This window comes from Lissotriton helveticus, chromosome 4_1 (assembly GCF_964261635.1).
Source record: "Lissotriton helveticus chromosome 4_1, aLisHel1.1, whole genome shotgun sequence".
NCBI classification, from domain to species: domain Eukaryota; kingdom Metazoa; phylum Chordata; class Amphibia; order Caudata; family Salamandridae; genus Lissotriton; species Lissotriton helveticus.
In genome coordinates, this window is record NC_136063.1 from 30,189,660 (window position 1) to 30,216,344 (window position 26,685).

The 26,685-nt window shown below is 47.8% G+C and overlaps 1 protein-coding gene across 1 annotated transcript in view; it reads left to right on the top strand.

Annotated features, from left to right (window-relative positions):
* The window catches only part of LOC144828299 (uncharacterized), a 225,329-nt gene that overhangs the window by 116,997 nt on the left and 81,647 nt on the right, over positions 1-26,685 (top strand). Inside the window, exons 10-12 of the mRNA XM_078686382.1 lie at positions 8,357-8,379; positions 8,469-8,567; positions 20,508-20,657. Of these exons, the coding sequence (XP_078542508.1) occupies positions 8,357-8,379; positions 8,469-8,567; positions 20,508-20,657 (272 nt within the window). The remainder of the gene's footprint in view (positions 1-8,356; positions 8,380-8,468; positions 8,568-20,507; positions 20,658-26,685) is intronic.

Below are 26,685 nucleotides of genomic sequence, written 5' to 3' on the forward strand. Positions count from 1 at the left end.
GACCAGTTAGCCCCAATAGTGCTTTGTGTTTTTTGGCGCTATTTTTCCCCATACATTTTAAAAATAAATATCTCAGGTTCTACTAATTGTTTTTTTGTTGTTTTGGTCTTGTTTTATTTATTAAAATCAGAGCTATTTTTCAAGCTTTGTGCGGAATCTTTTTGTGTGGTATTTTTACTGATTTACTGTTTGAGGTGTTGCATAAATACTTTATACACAGCCTTGACAGTTAAGCCTGACTGCTCTGTGGCAAGGTACCAGAGGGTGAGCACAGGTTAATTTATGGTTTGCCTACCCTGACTAGGATTGTCATTACTGCTTGATCAGGGCTCATACCCCTGTCAACTAACTCTTGTTGAAACACTAAGATAATCTGTACTTAATATATTTTTAACTCACTGAATCAAATGTAAGGTTTTGTGGAATACCACAGGTGTTTGGAAGAAATAGAATATGCTGACAACAATGGTTTTAACTGATAACTTGAACATTACACCTGCCTACTACCTGGATTCCAGCAATTTCGAGCAAAACACTTGAATATCCAATGTAGTCAACCTTGCTTAAATTCCACACACACTCTACCTTTTAAATAGTGATTGTCCACTCTCAGATAACCATGCTTCGAGATCTTGTCCCAAATAACACATCATCCATCATATCTGTGAATCGGTCCGCACTATGAATAGCTACAATTCTTCTTCGACAACCAAAACTTGTCAAAAATGGGTACCATACTAATAGCAGAATTCCAGACTCTTTGACTAGAAGCCCAACCAACAACCATAACACAAGCTTTATTGTGCCAATCTCAATTAAGTCCCGCCCATTCACCAAACACAACACAGGCGCCATTGTACCAATCTGAGTAAGTACGCGCAAACACTAAACATAACACAGGGGTAATTGTACAATCACAATAAGTCCCGGCCAATCAATAGCCATAACACAGGCTTCATTGTTCCAATGTCAATAAGTCCCACCCAATCAACTACCATAACACATGCTTTATTGTGCCAATCTCAATAAGTCCCGCCCAGTCACCAACCATAACACAGGCTTCATTGTACCAATGTCAATATGTTCCGCTAAGTCACCAAACATAACACAGTTTTCATTGCACCAATCTCAATAAGTTCCATCCAATCAACAACCATAACTCAGGCTTCATTGTGCCAATCTCAATAAGTCCCGCCCAGTCACCAAACCTAACACAGGCTTCATTGCACCAATCTCAATAAGTCCCGCCCAGTCACCAAACATAACACAGGCTTCATTGTGCCAAACTCAATAAGCCCCGCCCAATCAACAACCATAACAGAGGCTTCATTGTGCCAAACTCACTAAGTCCCGCCAAATCAACAACCATAACACAAGCTTCATTGGGCCAAACCCTGACAGACCGCTCTAAACTCCCTCCCTACATAACGATTTTCATCGTCCTGTTCAAGCACTAATCCCCAACTCAAGGTCGAATTATTGCAATTCCTAAACTTGTCTTATAAAAAGTTAAACCATTGAAAGAGGAAATTACTTCTGCTCACAGGAAAAATAATTTCTTCTAAGGGCAAACATATAAATGATGGCTGTGACCAATCAAACCAGATACAGACCACATACGCCTTGCAGGAGTCAGCTGAGATTCTGTGACTGCTAATCAATAATAACTTCATTCACCTGAGGTAAGAGACAATGCATATTTTTGCTGTTACCTCAGTCAATCCTGGCAAACTGTCTGCCTCCCGTTTCTCATTCCCAAATGGTTATTTCACCTTATACCAAAAGTGCCCTTAACTTCCTAATTGTCATAATTCCCGCTCCTTCAATCCCTACACAACCACCGACTAAAAAACAATCCGACCCAACACTGCTCAGAAGAAACTCACCATAGAGGAGCAACACGAGACGCAATTATTGCCGAGAGCCACACAATCATCATTGACTCTATCCTTTCTGTAGACTGGTCCGACCATCATCTCATCCTTTTCTGCATTAACCAAACAGTCCTAACTCAACACCCAAAGCAGGACCCCCCCCAAATGGGTTAGGAATACAGCTCAGATCCCTTGAGCGGCACTAGAAGAAAAAATAAGCTCGCTCCTCCCCAACAACACTGATCACCTCTCAACTATTGAACTCACCTCTCTTTACCACTCCAATAGGACGCTCACCCTAGACAGCCTTGCGCCTCTGAAACTTAAAAAATCCAGGAGCATTCCATCCAGATCATGGTTCTCCACTGACATCAATGAAGAAAGAAGACATCTAAGAGCCTCAGAAAGAATCTGGAAGAACAATCCCACTGCCCTCCATCGCGATCAACTCCAAGCAGCCCGCAGGAACTACAAAAAGCACATTAAAAACAAAAAGACATCTTTCTTTTGCTCCATACTAGACACCGCAACAAACGCCCCAAAGATCTCTTCAATATCATCAGGAATAAAACCTCTAAGCCAGTGACATCCTCAACTCCGGTATCCAATGAATGCTGTGAAAACATCGCCATCTTTTTCAATGACGAAAAATGCTAAGATCGACCTCGCATTTGGCTCAAATCTCATCCCCTCCGCTGCGATACAGGTGTCTCAATGAAACAACTGCACCTCCTTAAACCCCCAAAACAATGGTCCTCCTTCACTCCCATTCAGGAAGCAGAGATAATCAACCTAATTTCCAATGCTTAACCCTCATCCCATGCCCTGGATCAGCTACCCCCTCAAGTGACCAAGGACCTGAAGCTCTTCCTAGCTCCGCTATGGTGCAAGATCATTAACAGCTCACTGAGCTCAGGAGTCGTTCCGGATTGCCTCAAAGTTGGCCAAGTCACTCCACTGCTGAAAAAGACAGGTCGAGACACTGAGGATCTAAATAACTTTAGACCAGTATCAAACTTACCCCTGCTGTCCAAAATCCTGGAAAGATGTGTACTTCCTCAGCTAACCTAACACCTGACAACATCAATCTCCTAGACCCCCACCAATCTGGCTTCAGAAAGGGCTGCAGCTCTGAAACCGCAGTCCTTAAGTGTCATAGACGATCTACACAAGTCACTGGACTCGGACCAATGCTGCCTTCTCATCCTCCTAGACCTATTGGCGGCATTCGATACAATCGATCACAAACTGCTCATCAAGACTACAAGAAAGGGCTGGTCTTGGACAGCCCTTCACTGGTTCTCTTCCTTTATCCACAATCGCTCACAAGTCCGACCTCCACCCCGTCAACAGGGGTGTTCCACAAGGATCAGTGCTCTCCCCTCAGCTTTTCAACATCTACATCGAACCACTTACCACTCTACTCAGGAAATCCAACATCCCTTTCCACCTATATGCGGATGACCCACAACTCTTTCTGGAAACCTCCTCCATTGCTGACACCCAGAGCCTCATTGCCACGCTCAGGGAGGTACAATACTGGCTCTCAAACAATCACCTGAAACTCAATCAAGAGAAAACGGAAATACTCCTCATCTCCAAAAAAGACGAAAACCCACAAATCGCAGAATGGCTCAAAGCTATTGATGCCCTCAATGGCAACCTCATCCTGCCAGATTCAGTAAAATCTCTAGGTATTACCTTAGACCCGAAACTGAACATGAAACAACATTTCTCAATATCCGCAAAAAGTGCCTTCCTCAATCTGAAATTACTGCTCAAAATAAAACCCTTCCTCCCACCCAAGGACCTTCAACAAGCCACCCAAGCACTAGTGCTCTCCAGAATTGATTATGGGATTGCATCCCTGACGGGGACATCAAAATCCCACCTCACCCCCCTGAAAATAACCTTGAATGCAGCAGCTAGAATGGTCACCGGTACGAAGAAATTTGATCACATCTCCCCTGCACTCAAAGAACTCAAATGGCTCCCAATTGAGTTGAGAGCCAGCTCCAGAACAGCCTGCCTCAGCCACAAAGCCCTGCACACAGACAAACTGGAATACCTGGCTGCCAAACTCAAAAGGGCCGGCCAGTACAGAAACCCCAGGAGCTCCAATACTCTGCTACTGTTATGTTATGTTATGTTATATATGGGTCTTGTATAGCGCAACGGCTACTCCAAAGGAGTGTCCCGGCGCTTTTGTGCTCCAGACCCAGAAAAGAGACTAAGAAACATAACAACAGACGAGTTAAAACAAAGGATAAAGACAGTAGAGCTCTAATTGGAGAATAACCAAGTCTTGAGACCCTTCCTAAAGGCCAGCAGATTGGATGTAGACCGTAGAGACAAGGGTAGGGAATTCCACAGCTGAGGGGCCAAGAATCTAAAAGACCGCCCTCCCAGGCGTGCCCTCTTTATGCGTGGAACTGCAGCCAGAGCTAAAGACTCCGATCTTAAGGATCGCGTCGGCCGGTAAAAGGCCAGCCTTTTCTGTAGGTATTTTGCACCCGTGGCATGCAGTGCTTTGTGGGCTAATGTCAAAGCCTTGAACATTATCCTCTTCCGTATGGGAAGCCAATGGAGAGATTGCAGCAGATTTGAGGCACTGGCTCGACGATGCAAGCCGAAAATAGCTCGTGCTGCCGCGTTCTGGGTCACCTGCAAACGCTGTAGAAGGTATTCTGGGAGACCCAGATACAGAATATTAGCGTAATCCAATCTGGATCCGATGAGGGCCTGAACAATTATTCTCCGGTGTTCCTGGGACAAAAGAGGGAAAAACTTTCGGAGCATCCGGAGGATGCCGAAACAGGTTCCTGTAAGGGTGGCCACCTGGGAATTGAGCGTAAGTCCATTGTCGATTTTAATTCCCAGGTTCTTAGCCCAAATGGAAGCCTGAGCCGGAGTGAACATGTCGACAGGCCACCAATCATGCCAGTCCGTTTCCAAGGGACATCCAAAGAAAAGTATCTCTGATTTATCCGAGTTGCACTTGAGGCTGTTCAGATGGAACCAGTTAAAAACAGCCCCAAGGCACTCACGGATACTTTCCCCATCGAATTCTTCGCTCTTACGGCAGGTGAAGAGAAGCTGGGTGTCGTCAGCATATGAGACGATCTGGGCCCCGAAGGACTCCACCAAAGTCGCCAGAGGGGTCATGAGGATGTTAAATAAGGTCGGGCTCAATACTGAGCCCTGAGGAACTCCGACTCCCAATGGCGGCATTTCGGCAGATCCAGGAGGGGCCCAGACCGTTTGCCGGCGGTTGGCTAAGAAGGAACAAAACCAGTTAAGCACCGTCCCCCCAAGACCGATGTCATGAAGTCTTATGAGGAGATCCTCATGGGGGACGGTGTCAAAAGCCGCCGACAAGTCTAACATGACTAACCTCACCCTGCCTCCGTCATCCAGCACCTCCTTTACAATCTCTGAGACTTCCAAAAGCGCCGTCTCGGTACTTAAGTTGGATCGAAAGCCCGATTGAGACGCGTGGAGAAGCTCATTAGACTCCAGGAAGTTGGAAAGCACGCTATGGACGTGCTTCTCCAGGATTTTAGTCAGTGCTGGAAGGAGCGAAATTGGCCGATAGTTGGACGGGACTTCTGGGGCAAGATTGGGTTTTTTAAGGAGAGGAATCACCATAGCCTGTTTCCAGGAAGGTGGCAGAACTCCCTGACTCAATGAGAGGTTCAGAATAGGATTAGCCACATCTGCCATTCTGGCTAAAAATTTTGCCGGGCAGGGATCACACGGTGAGCCAGATTTCAGGTTCCTCATCAAAGCTAAAGATGAAGCAATTGTGAGAGGCGGGAAGTCCAAAAGAGCCGGACCAGAGATAGGCTGGTGGGCTATCTCATTAGACAGGATCGAATGGTCAGCTGTCGATCTCGGAGAGAAGGACTCCTGAATCTGTCTGATTTTGGTCGTAAAAAAATTGGCAATAGTGTCCGCCCAGTTCTCATCTGGAACCTCCTGATCTGAGATCGAACGTGAGGTAGTAAATTCTCGTACGATCAAAAAGATTTCCTTGCAGGAGTTAGCTGCTTCCTCAATTTTTCTTGCAAAATAGCACTTCTTAGCCTGTACAATTAAAGCATGATAAGATTTCATCATGGACTTGTAGGTCTGTTTGCCTCCCCGTCATATTGGGCCCTCCATGCACGCTCAGCGGCTTTGCATTGTCTGCGGGATTGGGCGACATCTGCCGTAAACCAGGGGGCCGAGGACCGTTTGGTGTCGGATCTAGGGGGCTGTAAAGGGGCTAGCTCATTCAATCTAGCTAAGAGCCAGGACTGTAGGGTCTCTAGGTCAAACTCCAGATCCCCCGTGACGGAGAGAGGATGGTTCACCAGGGCCTGAGATAACATGTCGGGAGATACCTGATGATACGCCCTATAGTTCCTTCCCAGTTGCCTGGAGGCTCTGATAGATGGTTTCTCGGTGCCAGATATTTGAAAATGAGCAAGATGGTGATCGGACCACAGTACAGGCACGAGTGCAGTAACCACAATTGGTGAGGTGGAAAAGACCTGATCTAATGTGTGGCCTTTATCATGGGTCGGGCCGGAAAGATAGGGAAGCAGACCCAGGGCAGATGTAATATCTAGTAACTTCACGACGTCCTGAGCCTGCTGATCTTCCATGTGGAGGTTAAAATCTCCCGCCAGTAAACAATGTTCCGATCTAAGAGCTAGTATAGCCAGGACCTGCTGGAGGTCCTCAAAGAAGTACCCCACAGGGCACGGAGGCCGATATACTATGAGACCCTTCACAGTTTGTTGAGGTGATAGGGACAGGGTGAAGGCAAGGGATTCGGCACCCATGATGGTCTGCGTGGGCACAACTGCACACGTAAAAGATTTTTTTACAACAAGGGCAACTCCTCCCCCTCTTCCCTTAGCTCTATCTTGTCTATACATAATGTACTCAGGTGGAATGGCAGCCGCAATATCCGGGTGCGATGATTCATTTAGCCAAGTCTCAGTGAGCATAAGACAAGTGGGGTTGTTCGTAGAGAGGAGATCAAAAATCTCCTGAGTATGTCTGTGAAGCGACCTAGTATTAAGGAGTAAGCAAGGGTGTTTAATGCTGCACTCCTTCGCGAGGGAGGTAGTAGGGAGAGCCCTGGTAGGATGCCACTTGCAGCCTGGACATTTATATTTGCCCCTGTAACGCCCAGGAAAAACGTAGTGGCAGGAGACCTCCACAGAGCGCAGGGAGTGGAGCTCCTTGGATGTGTACGACAGCATATTGATGCAGGGAGAAAAGAAGTGACGGCCGAGAGATCCTGCCACGCCTCACGCCTCCGGGACACTGACGGGCGCAGACGGGCAGGACTCTGGCGCGACTCCGGCGCAGATCCGGCGCGTCCGCTGCGCGGAGGGAAGGAAGAGCTTTATGTAGCGCTACTAGAGCGCGAGGGCGGAGAGTCCTACCCCCAAGATGGCGGCACCAAACAGATCCCAGCCCTCGGCGTCAATACTCGGCCGAGGGCGGTCTGAAATCCCAGGTAAGGAGAAGGGAGCAGGCGAAGCGCTTAACAGCGCTAGGAAGTCTCAGTCCAAAGGAGCAGCATGCTAGTAAATCAGGCGCGCTCCCGAAATTGCACACAATCTTAAAATCACAAAATAAAGTAAAATGCACACAGTTAAAAACAGGTGGCAAAGAAAAGAAAGGAGACCTCCCGGCTTTCCGCCTCAGGTGGGAAATGGTTTGTAGCAGTTGGTAACTCACCCCGCTGAAATCTTACAAGCAAAAAAAGCGACAAAATTGTTTTCCAGAAACGCCCCCAAAATCTGGAACTTCACCCCCCACATCAGAACGATCCCCTCATTTCCCAAATTAAAAAATCTGCTCAAAATGCTCTTGAAAGAACCGATAGAAGCCAACGATGCACCTTAGCCTGCACTCTTTCCAACTTTAAATTTTGACCAGTGATACTGACTCAGATCACGAAAACTTTCTGGACACTCGTCCTGTGTGAACAAAGAAACTTTTTGGGGGCCCGCCTTGTTTGAACTTCACCCTCCATGCCCGTCTGCGCGACTGCGCCTTTGTTCGCCATATACCCGGCTTGATCCCCATCTTTGACTATACTCTGTAATGCCTATTTGCACATAATTTACTTGATGTAAAGCGCTCTGATACCCTCTGGTCCAGCTAGCGCTATATAAAACTCCTAAAATAAATAAATAAAATAAATACATTTAGAAAGACCTTGAGTCCTCCCCGTTAGACAGGTCACTCAGGGTTTTTTCAAGCAAAATCTATATTAATTCAATTACAATAATTATTTACAAGGCACTTAGCCCTAAACATAAAACACCAACCCTCTAAAGGAATATTAAAACTTTTGTATGCTATTAAACCATACCCTGTGCATAACAATTTTAAAATGTCTCTTGTTTTCTGTTTATTCCCTTACAACACTTAAGCCTTTTTCATTAATTGCTTTAAAATTGTCTTTTCTTTTGCAGACTTTTCGCTGCTTTAAAATCAGGTAAGTAGTTTCAAAAACAATGACCACAAGCACATTTTTGCCTTCGGTTGTATTCGGGTTTTTAAATCTAGTCTTTCTTTCATTTTCAGAAGTCTTGCAAGAGGTCCTTGGTCGGTGAGGTATCGGGGACGATTTCCCAGAAGTGGTCGCAACCTGAATGGAATAAGTTCAGCAGAGGTCTTCTCTTGGTGAGTCTCTTGATAACAAGGGCAACTGAAGCATGGGCGTGGCTAAAATACTAGCACCACCCAAAATCATGACAGATAAAGTGAGATTTCATACATTTCGCAAGAGGCCTAGTTCAAAAATTGCGCCAGTCCCTCCTCAGCTGTCCACCTTGAGTTCTTTGTTTGCTCTCGCATAGCCTGATCTTTGGTGCTTAATTTGTTTGAACTTTCTTGCTAGGGATGAAAGGAGAAACCTTGCTAGTTGCGTTCTTAGGACTGGGGCAATCTCACCTCAACAGCACCGGTTAGGCTTGTAGGACCGACACCCTGCGTGATACATCGGGGGCAGTAGCCACTTGCTAATGTTGCAGGTCCTGCCATGGGGGCAGACAGCAACAACCTTAGCTATACAGTATGCCTCAGAGTTAGCAGAATTGCTGCCCTGGGACAGATGTCAACAGTCCTGGCAATGCATGCTGCCTTGGCAATCATTCTTGCAGGTTCTTTCTTTGGCACAGAGGTATGGTGCCTTGGAAGCAACAGTCTTTAGCCATTGCCGTCTGGGCAGGGGTCACCAACTATACCACTTCAGCCACCCTGGGGGAGAGGGTGCTAAGATAGGGCAACAGCCACACGCCATGGGAGAAACAGGGTACAGCTGCAGAAAGAAGGTACTACCCTGTGGCATCAGTAACAGACCATAATTGTGTTTACTGCCCTAGTATTAGCAATAACCAACTACAAGGGTGTGTACTGTCCAGTATTAAGCAGCCTCCAGTAAAGTGTTTCTATTAATGGGGCATTCCTTGATGGTGAACCTTGTGGTGGAGCAAGAGTAACCATATATTCCACTATGCCTTGAGCATCAGTGAACTGTCCTAGTAATGCATGCTACACATGAAAGCAGTAGGGCTTCAAGACACCACGCTTGACCTCTGGGTCAAATTATTTGCATTTGTAGCCTAATAGGTAGACACAAGAGAGAACCAGCAGAACCTAATGGCCTGTCACCAGGACCTCCTTATCCACCAGGTTATGCTCTGATCCCAATAGCCAGCCCCCAGGATGATCAGAGTATATAAACTGTCCCTCATAGCGTACAGAAAATACCTTCTCACACATAGGTTACACCTAAGACCGATAGGAAGGTCCTCAAAACCCAATCAGATGTACCACAGGCAGAAATTTGATGGGCCTCAGGACCCACGGCATGGATTTTAGCACTAACAAGGCAGACCTATGGATTCCTGAACTGGGGTTGCAAGGCCTACTACTAGGACGTTTGTACAATTACGGACAGAAGCCTGCACCAACTTCTCCTCAGAGGTCAATGCACCCTCCCAGTTTCTTTTTGTCATCATATACATACAGCACCTTAATCCATTCCATGTATCCTCAGTCTAAAGCATTTTTTAAAAAGCCTTACAGATTATTTGGCTGGTTTTAATGTTTACACACTTCAAGCCAGTAAACTAACAAACCTGAAAACAGTGATATGTAAAAAGAAAGCCCAGCACTCATTTCAGCTGTGTGGCGACTGGAAGATTCTGTTATACCTTCATGGGGGCCTTCAGAATACCTTTCTTCTGGGTGTTCTCTACAGTATGAGGTTTTGTCTTCACGGGCCTCCACTTCCTACATGTGGAGGCCCCTATCCACACCTCCCCTTCTTCTCTCACCTTCTAATGTTGACAACACCACTAAGTAGGTTAAGAGGTTCTGAGGTGCACCCAGATGTTCACCTTGGACTTCAGCAGAGCTGTGAAACATAAAAATATCCTGTTCTAGGCATACTCCTGCCATCTAGTGTTGGGTCTGGATGTTTGGAAGTTTTTTTTTTTTTCAAAGAAGTCTTTCCAGTCACGAGATAAGGTGACTCCTCCTTTCGGTGATGGAGCACATTGAGATCGACTTCGGTGTTAGATTGTTTTTTTCCACTATCGGGTTCAGACGTGTGTTGTTGCGAACCAGTTAAACTGTTTTTCGGTTCCCCTCGACGCACAACCCTCTCTACCTCGAAGGTATTGTTCCTGTAGGGGTTTTCCACTTCTCCGCATATTGTTTTGGTCACCGAAGACTACTTTCGATCAGAAAGCTTTGTGGACAGCCGTTCAAATTTTGCCCTCAGTGCCACGCGATGTATCCATGCACTGATTCACACAAAGGGTGTAACTTGTGCTTGTCTTCGAAGCACAAGGAGGAAGACTGTGATATTTGTAAGTCTTTTAGATCAAAGAAAAGTCTTCGCGATCGTCGGGCCTGACATCAAGAAATGCAGCGTCAAAGCAATGAAGACACACCGGACATCTTCGGTGAACTTTCTGATCAAGAAGATGTGGGGGCATCCGCGGCGGAGGAAGAAGTAGTCAGACCTCGAGATAGACCTCGATGTTGAGGAATTGCCACAAGGATGGGGTCACGTGAGTACGGAAGACCCGTGCCCTGCCAACTTCCCCAGAAAAAAGAAAAGTCTTCAGCACCACCTCTGCCATCTAGACAACTTCGGCACCATGACGACGTTTTTGACGCTCCACCTCCAGGCTCTGAAGCCTTCTGGCTCCCTACCTACTCAGCAAAAGTCCTCTTCGGATCCGAAACCATTCGGATCCATGCATAAATCTAGCTCGGAGCTGAAACTTTCCACATCGAAAGCTAAACTGCCTTCGGAACCAAAATCTTCCATGTCCAAAGAGCATCACATGTCACCACCGAAAACACTGGTACCGAAAACAAAACATGCCTCGTCCAATCTGAATGTACTGTTCAAACAAGAAGCCCAGCCTCTTTTGCTAAAGAGCCTGTATTTTTGTATTTTATTTATTTATTAGAGTTATACATCGCGCTGGCTAGACCCGGAGGGATCAGAGCGCTTTACATGGGGATGAGCGTTACCAGTTACATTTGAGCAAAATCAAACATAGGAAAAGAGAAAGCAAAGTTATGGAAATTCATCAGGGGACGGGGAGGGATGGGAGATAAACAGGGAGATGTGGAGAAACTGTGCCCAATGTCCAGCTGGGTAGGAAACGGCCGAGGGGATGAATAAGGGCCGATCTCTATAGGTGAACTGAGCAGCACCACTGGGCATCGGACATAGTGCTCGGACTCCGCTGTCAAGATAATGATCAAGTACAATCAGAGAATGTCATAATAAAGCACAGGAGTTGGAGAGATGAGATACCGCAGTCTGAAAAAAATCCAGACGCCATCTTGAGGTCAGGCACTGTCCTGAGAGGGCTCTGTAAGGAATATTTTGGCTTAGAATAAAGAGTGTAGGGCGACCCCTGGCTCCTCCATAGTGATACTGCTCCACCACTTCCCGGGGAGGGGGGGTGTTCCTACTTCTTGGGGACCAGGTTCAGCACATTCAGAATCCAAAGCCGGCACCCATCCCCACCGTTGGGGTGGAGATCTCAAAGCTCCCGCTCGCCGCTGGTCAACAACTCCGATCAGTCCCGTATGAAGATTTCCAGTGTGGCAGTCAGTCTCAATCCTTCATGCTGCCTCCCTATGCGGCAGGAGCCATGTTAAGGTCAGGCAAGTCCTACCTGGGCACCATATTGAAGTCAGTTAAGCCCCGCCCTGGTTCCTCCGGTACAAATCTTAGCCCCCAAGCCACCACATTTCACCTAGGAATGTTCTGCCCCCTAAGCTGACCTCCTCACTGCAAGGGGGCGGCTCACGCTGGCAGACCTAGACTCCAGACGACCGCGAGGCTCCAGGTGGGCGCACTCAGTAATGCAGTCACCTCGCCCCCTTCTCTCTCCTCATGACCAATTCCTCCTGCTGCTGGCCTCCGCCACTCCTTTTCATCAGTGGTGGATCGCAACACTGACTAGAAGAAACGGCGGCCACTGCAGCATACAACAGCGGTGATCCATTGGACCGTTGCCATTCAGTGTGAAGCTTGCTCCGTTCCTCGCGCTGCAGTTTGGCGACAAAATCGCTCAAGGGAAGCCCCATATATAGCTCGCGAACCCAGAGGGACCAGGTGCTGATGCAGAAACAGACAACACTTATCTCTATTTAGAGTACCCGCAATTAAAGCCTTTATGGATGGATTAAAAAGAGTAATACCGCCAAGAGTCCACCTGCACCAACGTGGAACTTGAACATAGTCCTTACAAGGCTGATGGGTCCACCATTTGAACCATTGCACAAATGTCAGTTACAATTCCACTCATGAAAAGTTGCTTTCTTCATTGTAATAACTTCCCTGAGGAAAGTTGGTGAACTCCAGGCATTAACTATACAAGAGCCCTTCTTTCAGCTTCATAAAGACAGAGTGGTTCTTCAAACCAATCCTAAATTTCGTCGTAAAGTAGTTTCTGCATTTCATATCAGTCAATCAGTTGAGTTACCTGTGATTTTTCCTAAACCGGATTCTGTAGCAGAATGAGCTCTACCAACACTTGATGTTAGAAAAGCTCTATTATATTATGTGGAAAGAACAAAAATAATTTCACAAAACAAAGCAGCTCTTTGTTGCTTTTTCTCCACCACACAAAGGCAATCCCTTATCTAAATCAGGCATTACAAGATGGATCGTGAAATGTATCCAGACATGTTATTTGAAAGCAAAAAGAACTTTGCTAATACCCCCTACTAAGAAAATAGGGGCTACTATGGCCTTCTTAGGGAATATTCCCCTATCTGACATCGGTAAGGCAGCAACATGATCTACACCGCACACATTCAATAAACACTATTGTGTAGATGTGTTAGCAAGTCAACAAGCTAATGTAGGCCAGGCAGTACTTAAAACACTATTTCAAACAACTACAACAACTACAGGCCACAGCTTTGGGGTTATACTGCTGTATAGTCTAACAAATAAGGAACAAACGACAGACCAAGGTCCAGCTCAACCAGAACACATGTCAAATTAATAATCAAAGGTTGGTGCAAAACGCTTCCTGTACCCGTCGTCCAAAGGTTCAAATAGGTCACAATTTTCATATAAGAATGAGTCCCAACAAGTGCTTCTTTTTATTCAAGTAATCTTTAAAAACCAGCACACAGCCAACGCGTTTCGTTCCCAGTTGTGCCAAAAGGGAACTTCGTCAGGGCTCTTAGATTGATGGCCAAATAGGCGTTGAGAGAAAATAAAAGTAGCACAAGCAGGCTCAGTATGAAAGGAAAGGAATATATTCCTTATGTATGATCAAACTTACACAAATAATGGGAGGAGGCCAGTGTGATGGAGTCTTGGGTGAACACAGTTTGGCAAAAACGAGATAAAAATAATTATCTATCGGTTTCTACTATGTGTGTATATATATATATATATATATATGATATAAGCAGAGATCGCTCAAAAGGTCCAAGTGATATTATGCAAAGGTACACAAACACAGGCAATGAATCCTTAGTATTACTCTTTAGACAAGCGTGGTGATCCCCAGCATGCTAACCAGCAGGATACTGCTGTATAGTCTATGCAAAGCATGTGATCTACAGCTCCCATGCCTCGAATGGATAATGTTACTACTCAGTAAGCATCTGTTCTTGGTATGTAGAGCTGTAGATCCACATGTGCCCACCTGCCTCCCCAGTCTCCTGTAGTTGTTGCAGTTCTTAGTTTACATACATACGCATGGACATCTCTATTCTACACTTACTAACTTCATTCACACCCTCTGCGGGAAAACAAACTAACAATGGAGTTAATGCCCATGCGCGCTATCACCGAAAGGAGGAGTCGCCTTACCTTGTGACTGGAAAGACTCCTTTGAAGAAAAACAACTTTCAAACATCCAGACCCAACAAAAGATGGCAGGAGTATGCAAAGCATCTGAATCTACAGCTCTACATGTCAAGAACAGATGCTTACTGGGTAAGTAACATTATCCTTACAAGCAAGTATTAAAAATCCATATGCCTTAACCCCTTCGCTGCGGGGTGTTTCCCCCCCGTCGTGCGGGGGGAGGGGGCCGCGCACTGCGCTGCTGTGCTTGGTGACAAGCTCGGCTCGTCATGAGGCACAGTGCAGCTGCACTCATGACGAGCGGAGCTCGTCACAACCACACCCGTTTTTAGAACGTTCAGCACAGCGGGGTAATTATCCCCGCGTGCAACGTTCCAACGGCCGTGACGAGCTCCGCTCATCATGAGTACAGCTGCACTGTGCCACATGACGAGCTGAGCTCGTCACCAGCACAGAAGAGGTTAATGATATCTCATGTTCGTATGATGTGCGTAAAGTTTTATATACACACACCTTCCTCAAGCTCCACCCCAGAGTGTCTAGCAGGGTAGGACCATGGTGACAGTAGTAACTTTATCATTCCATTTTATTCTGTTCAGAAATGTATTACTAACCCTTCTCAGCTATTCATCATCATGGAAGATGGAGACATTTGACCAGTCCTGCCATGGTCTCCTTTACCAAGCAGTATTCCTGCTTACCAACAGGTGAATGCAAGGGTCATTGACATTGCATTGCCCTCATCCTGGGAACCATTTTTAGGTCTTGCCTACACAGGGCCTGCAAATTGCTTGTGAGTGTACTGCACTGCACACAGGCCTATGGTAGGGTACCCAACCCCTGAGATAATGCTGTCACTGGCACACAGGCCTATGGATAGGGTACCCCTTGAAATAATGCTGTCACTGGAACTCAAACCTATGGAGAGGGTACATGTCCCATGAGATCCTGCTGTCAGTGACATGTGGGAGCTATAGAGAGGGTATATAACCCCATAAGATAATGCCGTCCCTGGCACACAAGCCTACGGAGAGGGTACGTGACCCTGTGAGATCATGCTGTCATTGGAACTCAAACATATGGAGAAGATACATAGTCCTGTGAGATCATGCTGTCAGTGACATGTGAGAGTTATGGAGAGCGTATATAACCCCATAAGATAATGCTGTCACTGGCACACAGGCCTACAGATAGGGTACGTAACCCATGAGATAATGCTGTCATTGGTAAGTGAGCTTGAGGATACAGCATGTGACCCTTTATGCAACTTTCACTAGTAAATAAACGCCTGGTTGTGGGATATTAACCCAGCATATGATAATGGCACTGTTTCAAAGGCAAGCATTTGGCTTTTTTTTTTTTTTTTTTTTAACAAAAAAAGGGTTCTATTGTTATTGGATCAGAGAATGTTTCAGTGTTTAAATACAATTTGCTTTCTGTATTTACTCCCAGACCTCACCTTCTCCTCAGTGTTTCATATCTTTACATTGCAGTGATTATGCTGCAGATACTATTAAACTGTGTATCTCATATTATGTGTTCTGTGGTCATCATAACAAGCATCAAGGGGCCAATGGTGGATTCCGGGTTGGTGGTAGCAGCCCGGCGCCATTTACTGAGAGACTCTGCATTTCGTCAGACCGACTACAATTGCTTTTATTAATTTTAACCTGCATTATTATTGTGTCATTTTGTGTTTTAACAGTTACTGTGTGCAAAGCGGTGATTGCAACTGCTATCTGCACGCGGAATAGCTGGCGAGTGTTTTTGTAATTGTATGCGTGCAGGGCGGTTGATTAATAGCGCCACTCGCACTCTTACCTTAACAGCGGCCCCTCTGCCTTGTTCCATCGCGGCTTCTGCCGATTGTGTGGAGGGCGGCTCACCTACCGCGGCTCCTAGTGCCGGTCTGGTGGTGGGAACGGGTGCTATATTGGGAGGAGTCAGAGAGCGCAGGGACCTGTGGCAGCGGTCCAGTCGCTCGAGGCTCCCTCACATAAAACGTAATGTGTTGGAGGGAGCGCAGCGGGCGCGACGGAGGCGCGCCGGAGTCGCGCTAGAGTCAAGCTCGTCTGCGCTCGTCCGCGAGCGTCCGGGGCTAGGGGCGAAGGACTTTGTTGGCCCTTTAGTGTATACATCCGCTGACTTACTAGCGTTGCGACCTACCATCATGATGTGCCCCCCCGTACCCCTCAACACGGTGAAACGGACATTTCGCCTAGGCATCACTAACTCTATCAATCTGGCTACGGACCCTGCCTCTAATTATGCGGTCTCGGAAAGTACGCCAGGTACCACGTGTAATTTCAAATGTATCTATTTAAATACTCGCTCTATGACCAAACATCAGACAGACATCTTTTTGTTACTATCTGATATTAAACCAGATTTACTCCTGCTAACCGAGACATGGCTTACACCGGATTCATTACCGGACATCTTAGCTGCCTTGCCTGCTGATTACTACATCATTTCTGTGTTACGACCAGCAGGTAAAATCGGGGGCGGGGTGGCCATCATCTCCAATAAGAAACATCAACTCAGACAACTCCCCTCTTTAGATATATCTAATGTGGAGAATATTGTTGCTAAATTGGACACTGTTAACGGGACACTTGTGGTGGTTTTACTATACCGCCCACCCCAAACTATGGCTATGTTTCCTGCTATTTTTGCGGAACAACTGGCCATGTTAGCCACCAATAATTCCAAACTACTCCTGATTGGGGATTTAAACCTCTGGTTTGATAACATACTATTAGACCCCCAAGCAGCTGAGATGAGGAACCTTCTGAGTGACCTGAACCTAATACAATATATAGATACTCAAACCCATCAAAAGGGCCACAGTCTCGATCAACTTTGGTCATTGAACCTACCTATTGATTTTATCGATATTAAACCTTGTAGCTGGTCTGATCATTTTACTATTAGTTTCTCATTTTGTGTTGTGAAAGCTCTTCAATTTAAGCTAAAGACTACCAGCTTGACTCGGAAATGGTCTTCGCTGGACATGTCAGCTTTTTTAAATTTGTTAAAGTCTACTCTGCCAGAGCAGAGCTCAGATGTGGAGACAGCCGATCATAGGCTTCAAGAATGGCTACACTCGGCCATTAACGTCTGTGTCCCCCTCACTCGTTTTGAGAACTCACGCGGCGTGGACGCACATAAGTGGTTCACGCCGGAGTTGAGGAAATTAAAACTTGAAGTGAGGCAGCAAGAGAGAACATGGCGTATCAATTACTGTCCTCAAGCAAGGATTGCATACTGTTTAATTCGCAAAGCCTACCAAAAGACGCTGCACACTCACAAAACTGCTTATTTCTCTTCTAAAATACTTAATGCGACCAATAAGTCGAAGGAAATTTTCAGGATTGTGACTGAGTTGTGCAATGATGAGAGAACCTCTCCCCCGGTCGTCCCCTCACAATTGCTCTGAAACTCGCTGAATGACTATTTTAATGATAAAATAGTGTTGATTAAGGATACCCTATCTAAGCTTCCAGCTTGTGTCCCGATAGATGATACCTTCTTAAATCCCCTTACTTTGCACTCCTTCCCTTTGATCACTGACCAAATCCTTCAAGATTTGCTTACTAGAGTTAAATCAGGATCTCCTCAGGATGTCTGCCCTCCCCAAGTAATGAGAGAAATTGGCCGGGCATTCCCAAATGGCCTGATCCCTCTGCTTAATAATTCCCTCATTTCAGGGAATGTTCCGAATAGTTTTAAACAGGCCTTATTGATCCCTTTAAAAAAGAAACCTGGCATCGATTCTTCAGACCTCTCAAATTACAGACCAATATCGCTACTGCCTTATTTATCCAAAATATTGGAGGCCCATGTAACCAATTGCCTATCTAGCTTTGTGGAAACCTCAGGCTATTTACAACCTAACCAGGCAGGATTCCGGCCTGGTCATTCTACTGAGGCTGTGATAATGGCCGTCCAGAATACTTTAAGGTCTAACGCTGACAGGGACTTGCACCAGGCCTTGGTATTATTGGACCTGTCTGCCGCGTTCGACACGGTTGACTATACCATCTTGGTCAACCGTGTCGAACAGGCTGGTCTTCGAGATTCGGCCTTGGCTTGGCTCAAGTCCTTTATTTCAGAACGTACCCAGTCGGTCCGACTGGGTTCTTTCACAGCCCCTAAAAATATTTCTTTTTGCGGGGTCCCTCAAGGATCTTCCCTGTCCCCTTTACTATTTAATTTGTATATGCGGCCTCTTTTGTTTTCCCTACGAGAGTTTAAGGTTGATGTATATAATTATGCAGATGACCTGCAGTTGGTTTTTGTGCTGAATTCACACAATGCGGCAGAGGACTTTCGAGCAACTATGTCTTTTATCCAGAGGTGGATGTCTCTAAATCACCTTAAGTTAAATCCGGGAAAAACGGAGCTCATTCTACCTGGGAAGAGTGAGATTAGCTGGAGCCCTTGTTTTTGGCCGTCGGACATGGGCTCGCCCCCAAAAAAATCCCGTACAGTAAAAAGCCTGGGAGTGACTCTTAGTGAGGATCTTACCTTGGAAAGTCAAGTCGGAACAGTGGTCTCCTCGGGGTTTTTTCAGCTGAGGAAGATTAAGAAAATAGCACATCTTCTTACAGGTTTGGCCTTAATTCAGACAGTCAGTGCTCTGGTCCTGTCGCATATCGATTTCTCAAATGGCCTCTATTTGGGGGCGCCTATTGGCCAACTTAAAAGACTGCAATACTTGCAAAACCAAGCTGCGAGACTTATTTGTAAAGTCCCGAAGTGGGAATCGATCAGACATGGACTAGAGACCTTGCACTGGCTGCCTGTGGAACAGAGAGCTACATTTAAGGTGGGCTGTATTGTGTTCAAGGCTTTGGAGGGTAAGGGCCCCATGTTCCTTAGACAACTGCTGCGCAAATATAAACCCTCACGCAGCTTGAGATCAATCCACAAAGACCTACTTGAGGTCCCTCGTTTCAAAAAGAAACGACAGGGAGGTAGCAGTTTTCAATTTTTAGCTGCTTCACTGTGGAATTCCCTCCCTTTAACTCTGCGACATAGTAGGGACCTCCTTGCCTTTAGGAAGGCATTTAAAACTTTTCTTTTTTCTCAGGCTTATTGTAAATAGTGATCATATGTCTTTTATGTACTGTTATGTTTGATTCTCTCACCAGCGCCAAGAAGCCCTCGGGCGTATGCGCGCTTAACAAATAATAAATAACATAACATAACATAACAATTGCGATGCCGTAGTCAACAGCTTTGTCCTCGGTCGAAGCCGTTCCTACGGCATCGTAATGAGCAGTTTGGATTCATTTCCAACCGACCCATTTGGATGGAGTCGGTCGGAAAGGAATTCGAACTAGAATTCCGAATGGGTTTCGAGCCCGTCTGTCATTTGGAAAGCCTCCAGTAATCCCTAGGGCCACTCTTTCCCACCAATGGATTATGTCGGATTTCGGCAGCCTATATGCGCCAGCCTTTTCCGACACAGAAAGGGTACCGGAAGTCGACTATGTATGCCCTCAGCAGAGTCCCGATGGGTGCACGGCCTCCGATTTGAGGGCGAAAGGACTCCTATGGTGCCCCCCCTGTTGATCCCTGCACCCTGGGGCAGGCACATTGAGCTGCCTGCCACAGGGTGCAGGGAAGAACTGCACCTCTTCTCTTTACAATGAGAGAATGCATTAGGCTCGGAATGCATGCTCCCATTGTAAAGAAGAGGCATGCATCCGAACAGTGTTCGGTGGCATCTTAATTGCTGGGTTGGGACCACCGACAGGAGGCCGGTCGGTCCCAGTACTGAATCGATGTCTTGCTCTGTGATTTGGTACCATTGGAGATGTGAAAAGTGCCAGTGCTTAATTTGTAAAAATGGTAAGTGACAGGGCTCTCGTCAGGAGGCCACCACAGCTTGCACCACACACTTCCCTTGCCAGCACTGCCAATGACAGTACCTGTGTGTAAGTGTGCAAGTTCAGGCTATTTTAGGCCCCCAAGCTGTTTTTATTGTATATTGAATTAATAAATAACTGTTGTTCTGTTCATATGTAAATAACACACAGTGCCACCACTCAGCTGTCATAAGTACTGGTGTTGAAAATTAGGTGCCGGAAACCACCAGCTCAAATTAAGCACTGCAAACGCCTTAAAAGAGTCGACTGTGCCTCTGGTGTGCACCATCATCTTGATGGATGGGAAATAGAGATGAGCTGAAGCTGTGTTTCCCCTCTAAGTGCTCTGCTTTGTTTCTTTATCTTCTTATCATGCAGGATGGAGTCCTCCTCTCCCTTTGGTTCTTGCTGCATAGGCCTGTCCTCACATGGAAAGCCCACAGAGCTCAACCTGAAGAACGATGAGCAGGGGGTCCATGAAGTGAGAGAGCAGCATGAAGGACACGAACATCCTGGCCACAACATCAAGTAAAGAAACGCACGTCTTCTTTTTTAAAATGATATTATGTGAGAGGGAGAATAACAAGTACTGGTAAATGCATTAGGTTTCGCCTATCTGATTAATCATAGGCTGCTTTTTGTTGTAAGCTGTAGCTTGCTGAGTAGTTGTACAATATAAGTTACAGAAAGTCTGTTTAAGTGTTATGACTTGTTTAGGTACAAAAAGGCAATAGTATAATGTGGGTAAGTAATAGCAACATTTTGAAAAATGAAATAAAAGAGGGAGATAATAGTATTAATTGATGTATTAGCAATTGTATGTATTTAGAGGAGGTCTGAAAACGTTTGGGCCCGTTGCCACTGCGCCTGCTGCACCATTCAACTCATGACCCTGTTGTCTTCAGGGTAACTGCACTTGTGACTGCCTGTTTAGTAGTAAAATGTTCGAGGCATGTGGGCTGCTAAATTCATATCTTAGCATTAGATCGCCGCCTAGTGTTGGGCTCGGATGATTGCACATTGTTGTCCTGGAAGAGTCTTCGAAGTATCCTGAGATAGGTGGCTCCTCCCCTGGACTACAGTGCGCATGGGCATCGGCTCCATCCCCAGATTGTTTTTTTCCGCCATTGGGTTCGGATGTGGTCTCGACGTCTTACTGTCGGAACCAAGTAAAACTATCTTTTACCGGCCAAAAGGCCTCGATTTTCTTGCGTCGGTATTGTCTGCGCTCGGTCTCGAGTCTTCCGTCTCTTGAAGCCGGAATAAGCGGAGTTTTCTTCGCTTTCTAAACTTTGAGGCCTTCTCATCGCGACACGACAGCAAGCCTTTACGGACATGGAGCGGAGCCCGTTCAAGTACTGCCCGCTCTGTGGGTCCAAGTACCCACACATCGATCTACACCCTGTGTGTAACAAGTGCCTTTCACCGGACCACGACGACGGCAAGTGCAAGGCCTGTGCACAGTTCCGCTCCAAGAAAACTCTCAAGCTTCGGCGCGCGGTGCGCTTGGAAGCTAGGCAAGCGGCCCCAGATCCGGAGAACATCTTCGGCGACCCGGAAGAAGAGGTCCAGGGTCACCTTCTACAAATCTCCCCATCACAGACGGAGGTCGAGGCGGATCCGGGAGACGACGACGGAGTCGCGGGTCAGGCCCTCGAATACGTCGAAGAGGTAGGAGACGACGATGAGATTTATGGGGCCGCGGCGGACAGCTCTGCGGACGAGCTCTGCCCCGAAAGTTTCGAGGATACCGACCGGGACACGGGATCGCCTGTCGGCCTTCCCCTGGACCCGTTGCCGCAAGCCACAGCCCCGCCTTCGGGCCCGGCTACGGACTCACTTGCTGGGCGCGATGTTTCGAAACCGAAACTGAAACCGTCGGGGTCGTCAACACCTAAAATGGCCGACCCGAAATCGAAACTGAAACCAAAGGACTCGAGTGTCCCTAAGATGGCTGCCGTGCCTGTGAAGAAGTCGGTGCCCGTCACCCCGTCGGCTCCGTCGACCTCCGGTCCGCAGAAGCCGAGGAAGTCTGTCGATTCCGATGCTCCGAAATCGAAGCCGACGCCCGAGGAAGGGGCCCCCAAGAAAGATGGTCGGCACGGATCAGCGGCTCCGGCGCCGTCCAAGCCCGCCAAGGTCGGCTCCAAAGAGGCTACGCCCAAGAAGTCTGCGCCCCGGCCTCAAGATTCGGAGGAGCCGAAGAAGGTTTCCGCGCCCAAACCGCACAAGGCCCGCGAGGACGTCGGATCCGAGGGACCGCTCAAAGCATCCTTGTCGGCGACGAAACCCACTGGCAGTGTACCGTCCCCCATTGCGGAGTCACTGCAGAGAATCAGGGAGAAAGCCTTTGCTCCATCGGCTCCGATGCCATCACCGCAGCCGCAAAAGGACGCTCCGGCTAAGCCTTCTGGGAAACTCCTTTTTCTCTTGCCACCTAAGGAGGCGCCGAAAGCGTTTTCGACGAAATCGGCTCCGAAACAGGGTTCCTCGCTGCCTGACCCTCTTCCACGTCGTGTACTCGAATCGGAAGACGATTCAGAGCATTTCATCGATGCTGCCACCGGCAAGCTGACACTCTATAAACGGAAGATCACTTCGGAGCCGGTGGACCCCTACGTCATCCCGTTGAAGAAGAAGAGGGTGCCCCTTGACGCCTTAGGCCTCACGGAACCGATTCCGCCTCCTCCTAGACGGAGCCCTACTCCCTCCCCAGAACACTCTGTGGGTGAGGAAGATGATGAGGATGAACAGTACAATTTCCCCATCGATGAACCTGATGTCCAACCAGATTCATACGACGACACTGGTGACCAGAACACCCAAGGTGCGGGCCAAGACCCGCAGACCTTTAATCCACGTGCATCCCCGACTGAGGACTCAGCAGGATTTCATGCACTAATTGAACGGGCGGCGGCCAATCATGATGTGGACATGCATGCCGACCCGGTTGAGGAAGACTTCCTTTTTGACACCTTTGCCATATCTGAAAGGACAGTAAAGACACTTCCTATGCTGAAAGGTGTTCTCAAACATGCTGGAGACATTTTTAAGGAGCCTACGAGGGCTAGAGTGGTCAACCCTCGCATTGAAAAGAAGTACAGGCCTGCTCCTGCGGACCCCGTCTACATCCGGGGACAATTGCCACTGGACTCTCTTGTGGTTGCCAATGCCAGGAAACGTGCCAACTCCCAGACAACGGGTGAAGCTCCTCCCCCGGATAAAGAGTCCAAAGTGCTTGAGGCAGGAGGCAAAAGAGTGGCTGCACAGGCGGCAAACTTTTGGCGCATCGCAAATACACAGGCGCTCCTGGCGCGTTATGATAGGGCGCACTACGACACCCTAGAACAGATTATACAACACCTGCCCCCACAGTTCCAAGAAGGCACCAAGATGCTTATTGAGGAAGGAAAGCTAATATCAAACGCAGCCATCAAGTGTGCACTTGACGCTGCGGACACAGCTGCTAGGGCTATCAACACTAGCGTTATGCTGCGAAGACAAGCCTGGCTCCGCATCTCAGGGTTCAAGCAGGATATTCAGACAACAATTCTGAATCAGCCAGTCAATCCTGATAGTCTGTTTGGTCCGGATGTTGACACCACCCTAGAGAAGATAAAGAAGGACACGGAAACTGCTAAGTCTATGGGGGCCCTGCAGTCCCAACAGTTTCGTGGCAGCAATTTTCGTCGCTCAGGTGCACGTGGAGTCACCAGAGGACAGATGGGTCAACAATCCCAGTTCTCCAAAGGTGGGGCGCAATCCTCGTTCACTAAGCAGAACAAGGGAGGTTATAGGAATAACAGCAACAGAGGTCGCGGCAGAGGAAACAACAGCTCCCGCACCTCGACTCCAAGCAAACAGTGACTTTCTGTCACTGCCCCCCGACCACCTAACACCTGTCGGGGGGAGACTGCAGCAGTTCCTGCCCGTCTGGAGAAACATCACCACAGACAGGTGGGTGCGTCAACTGATCCAAAATGGTTATTGCCTAGAGCTGAAATCCACTCCACCCAACATCCCACCGAGGCAAAGGCCTATGTCCGCAGAGCATTTGCACTTATTGCAGCAGGAAGTGGTGGCGATGCTGCAAAAAGGCGCAATCGAGCTCGTGCCGGTGGGGGAGGAAGGCACAGGGGTATACTCCCTGTACTTCCTTATTCCAAAGAAGGACGGTTCTCTCAGGCCCATTCTCGATCTACGTCCCCTCAACCTGTACATACTGTCAGAGCATTTCCATATGCTTACACTGCAGCAGATTCTTCCCTTGCTAAACCAGGGAGACTTCTTAGCGACCTTAGATCTCAAGGATGCTTATTTCCACATTCCACTACACCCGTCACACAGGAAATACCTAAGATTCACTATTCAAGGCAGGCACTACCAGTTCAAGGTCCTACCCTTCGGAGTCACTACGGCCCCGAGGGTGTTCACCAAGTGTCTAGCGACAGTGGCGGCGCACCTCAGGAGGCAGAATATCCATGTCTACCCCTACCTAGACGACTGGCTCGTACAAGCCAAGTCAGAGCAACAGTGCGCCGCAGACATGTCGACTACAATTCACCTTCTTCACGATCTGGGTTTCTCCCTAAATTACCCAAAATCCCATCTTCAGCCGGCACATGTCCGGCAGTTCCTGGGTGCTACGATCAACACCCTGACAGCCATGGCTCAGCCAAACCAAGTCAGAATCGACAGCATTCAGTCACTGATCCAACGATTCCGACCGAGACACTCCCTGCCAGCGAGAGTGTTCATGCAGTTGATCGGCATGATGGCCTCCTGCATCTTCATAGTCCCTCACGCACGGTTACATATGCGCCCGCTCCAGGAGTGCTTAGCGAATCAGTGGACACAGGCTCGTGGGCAATTGACAGACCTAGTGTTGGTTACCAGTCGGGCATACGACTCTCTGCATTGGTGGACTCCACACAACCTTTGCAAGGGCCGACTGTTCCAAGAGCCCGTGCCGCAGATTGTCCTGACGACGGACGCATCCCTCCAGGGATGGGGAGCACATGTGCTCACTTACACGGTGCAGGGACTATGGACGACGCAGCAACAGAAGATGCACATCAACTATCTGGAACTGATGGCAATCTTCATGGCGCTCAAGTCCTTCATTGTACATCTGAGCAACAAGGTCGTGCTAGTCCGGACGGACAACATGACCGCGATGTACTACATTCAGAAACAGGGGGGCACCCACTCGCCACAGCTGTCTCATCTAGCTCAGAGCATGTGGAAGTGGGCCATTCAGAGGAACATTTTCCTCATGGCAGAACACCTCCCGGGCAAGGACAATCAGATGGCGGATCTGCTCAGCAGATACAGCCATCAGATGCACGAGTGGGAGATACACCCTTCTGTTCTCCACCCGTACTTCCAGCAGTGGGGTCATCCGGAGATAGACCTGTTCGCAACAAAGGAGAACGCAAAATGCCGACTCTTTGCCGCCAGGTTCCCTCACCCACAGTCGCAGGGGAATGCGATATGGATGAACTGGTCAGGCAAATTTGCATACGCTTTTCCGCCAGCCCCTCTAATACCGCTGGTCGCAAGAAAGCTAAGGCAGCACTCCATGACTCTCGTCCTGGTTGCTCCAACGTGGGCACGTCAAGCTTGGTACACCACGTTCCTCGAACTCTCAGTGGTGCCGCATCAAAGACTGCGCCTCACACCCAGTCTTTTGACGCAGAACCATGGAGACATTCAGCATCCAGATCCACGACAGCTCAACCTGGCGATCTGGCTCCTGAAGTCCTAGAGTTTGGATACCTTAACCTACCTCCAGAATGCATGAGTATCATCAAGGAGGCGAGGAAACCTACTACTAGAGCATGCTATGCTGCTAAGTGGAAGCGTTTTGTCATCTATTGTACGTCCAATGACATCAACCCGCTAGATGCATCTATTCCCAACATCATCTGCTATCTGTTACATCTCTACAAGTGCAATCTGGCGTACACTTCCATTAGGATACATCTCTCAGCCATAGCGGCTTATCTTCAGAACAGGCAGCACCTCTCTGTCTTCAGAGTGCCCGCCATTAAAGCCTTCCTCGAAGGTCTGAAGAGAGTCATTCCCCCAAGAACTCCACCAGCTCCGGTGTGGAACCTCAACGTCGTTCTCACCAGACTGATGGGGCCACCATTTGAGCCACTGCACTCGTGTGAGCTCCAATTCCTTACGTGGAAAGTGGCCTTTCTGATAGCTATTACGTCTCTGAGGCGTGTCAGTGAGTTGCAAGCGCTCACCATACAAGAGCCGTTCATTCAAATTCACCCAAATAGGGTAGTGCTACGCACTAACCCTAAATTCCTCCCTAAGGTGGTGTCACAGTTTCATCTTAACCAAACTATCGACTTACCAGCATTCTTTCAAAACCCGCAAACGGTGGCGGAAAGAATGCTCCATACCTTAGATGTACGGAGGGCGTTGATGTACTACATAGACAGAACACAACCCTTTAGAAAAACAAAACAACTCTTTGTTGCCTTCGCACCACAACACAAAGGCAACCCGATTTCCAAAGCAGGCATAGCCAGATGGATTG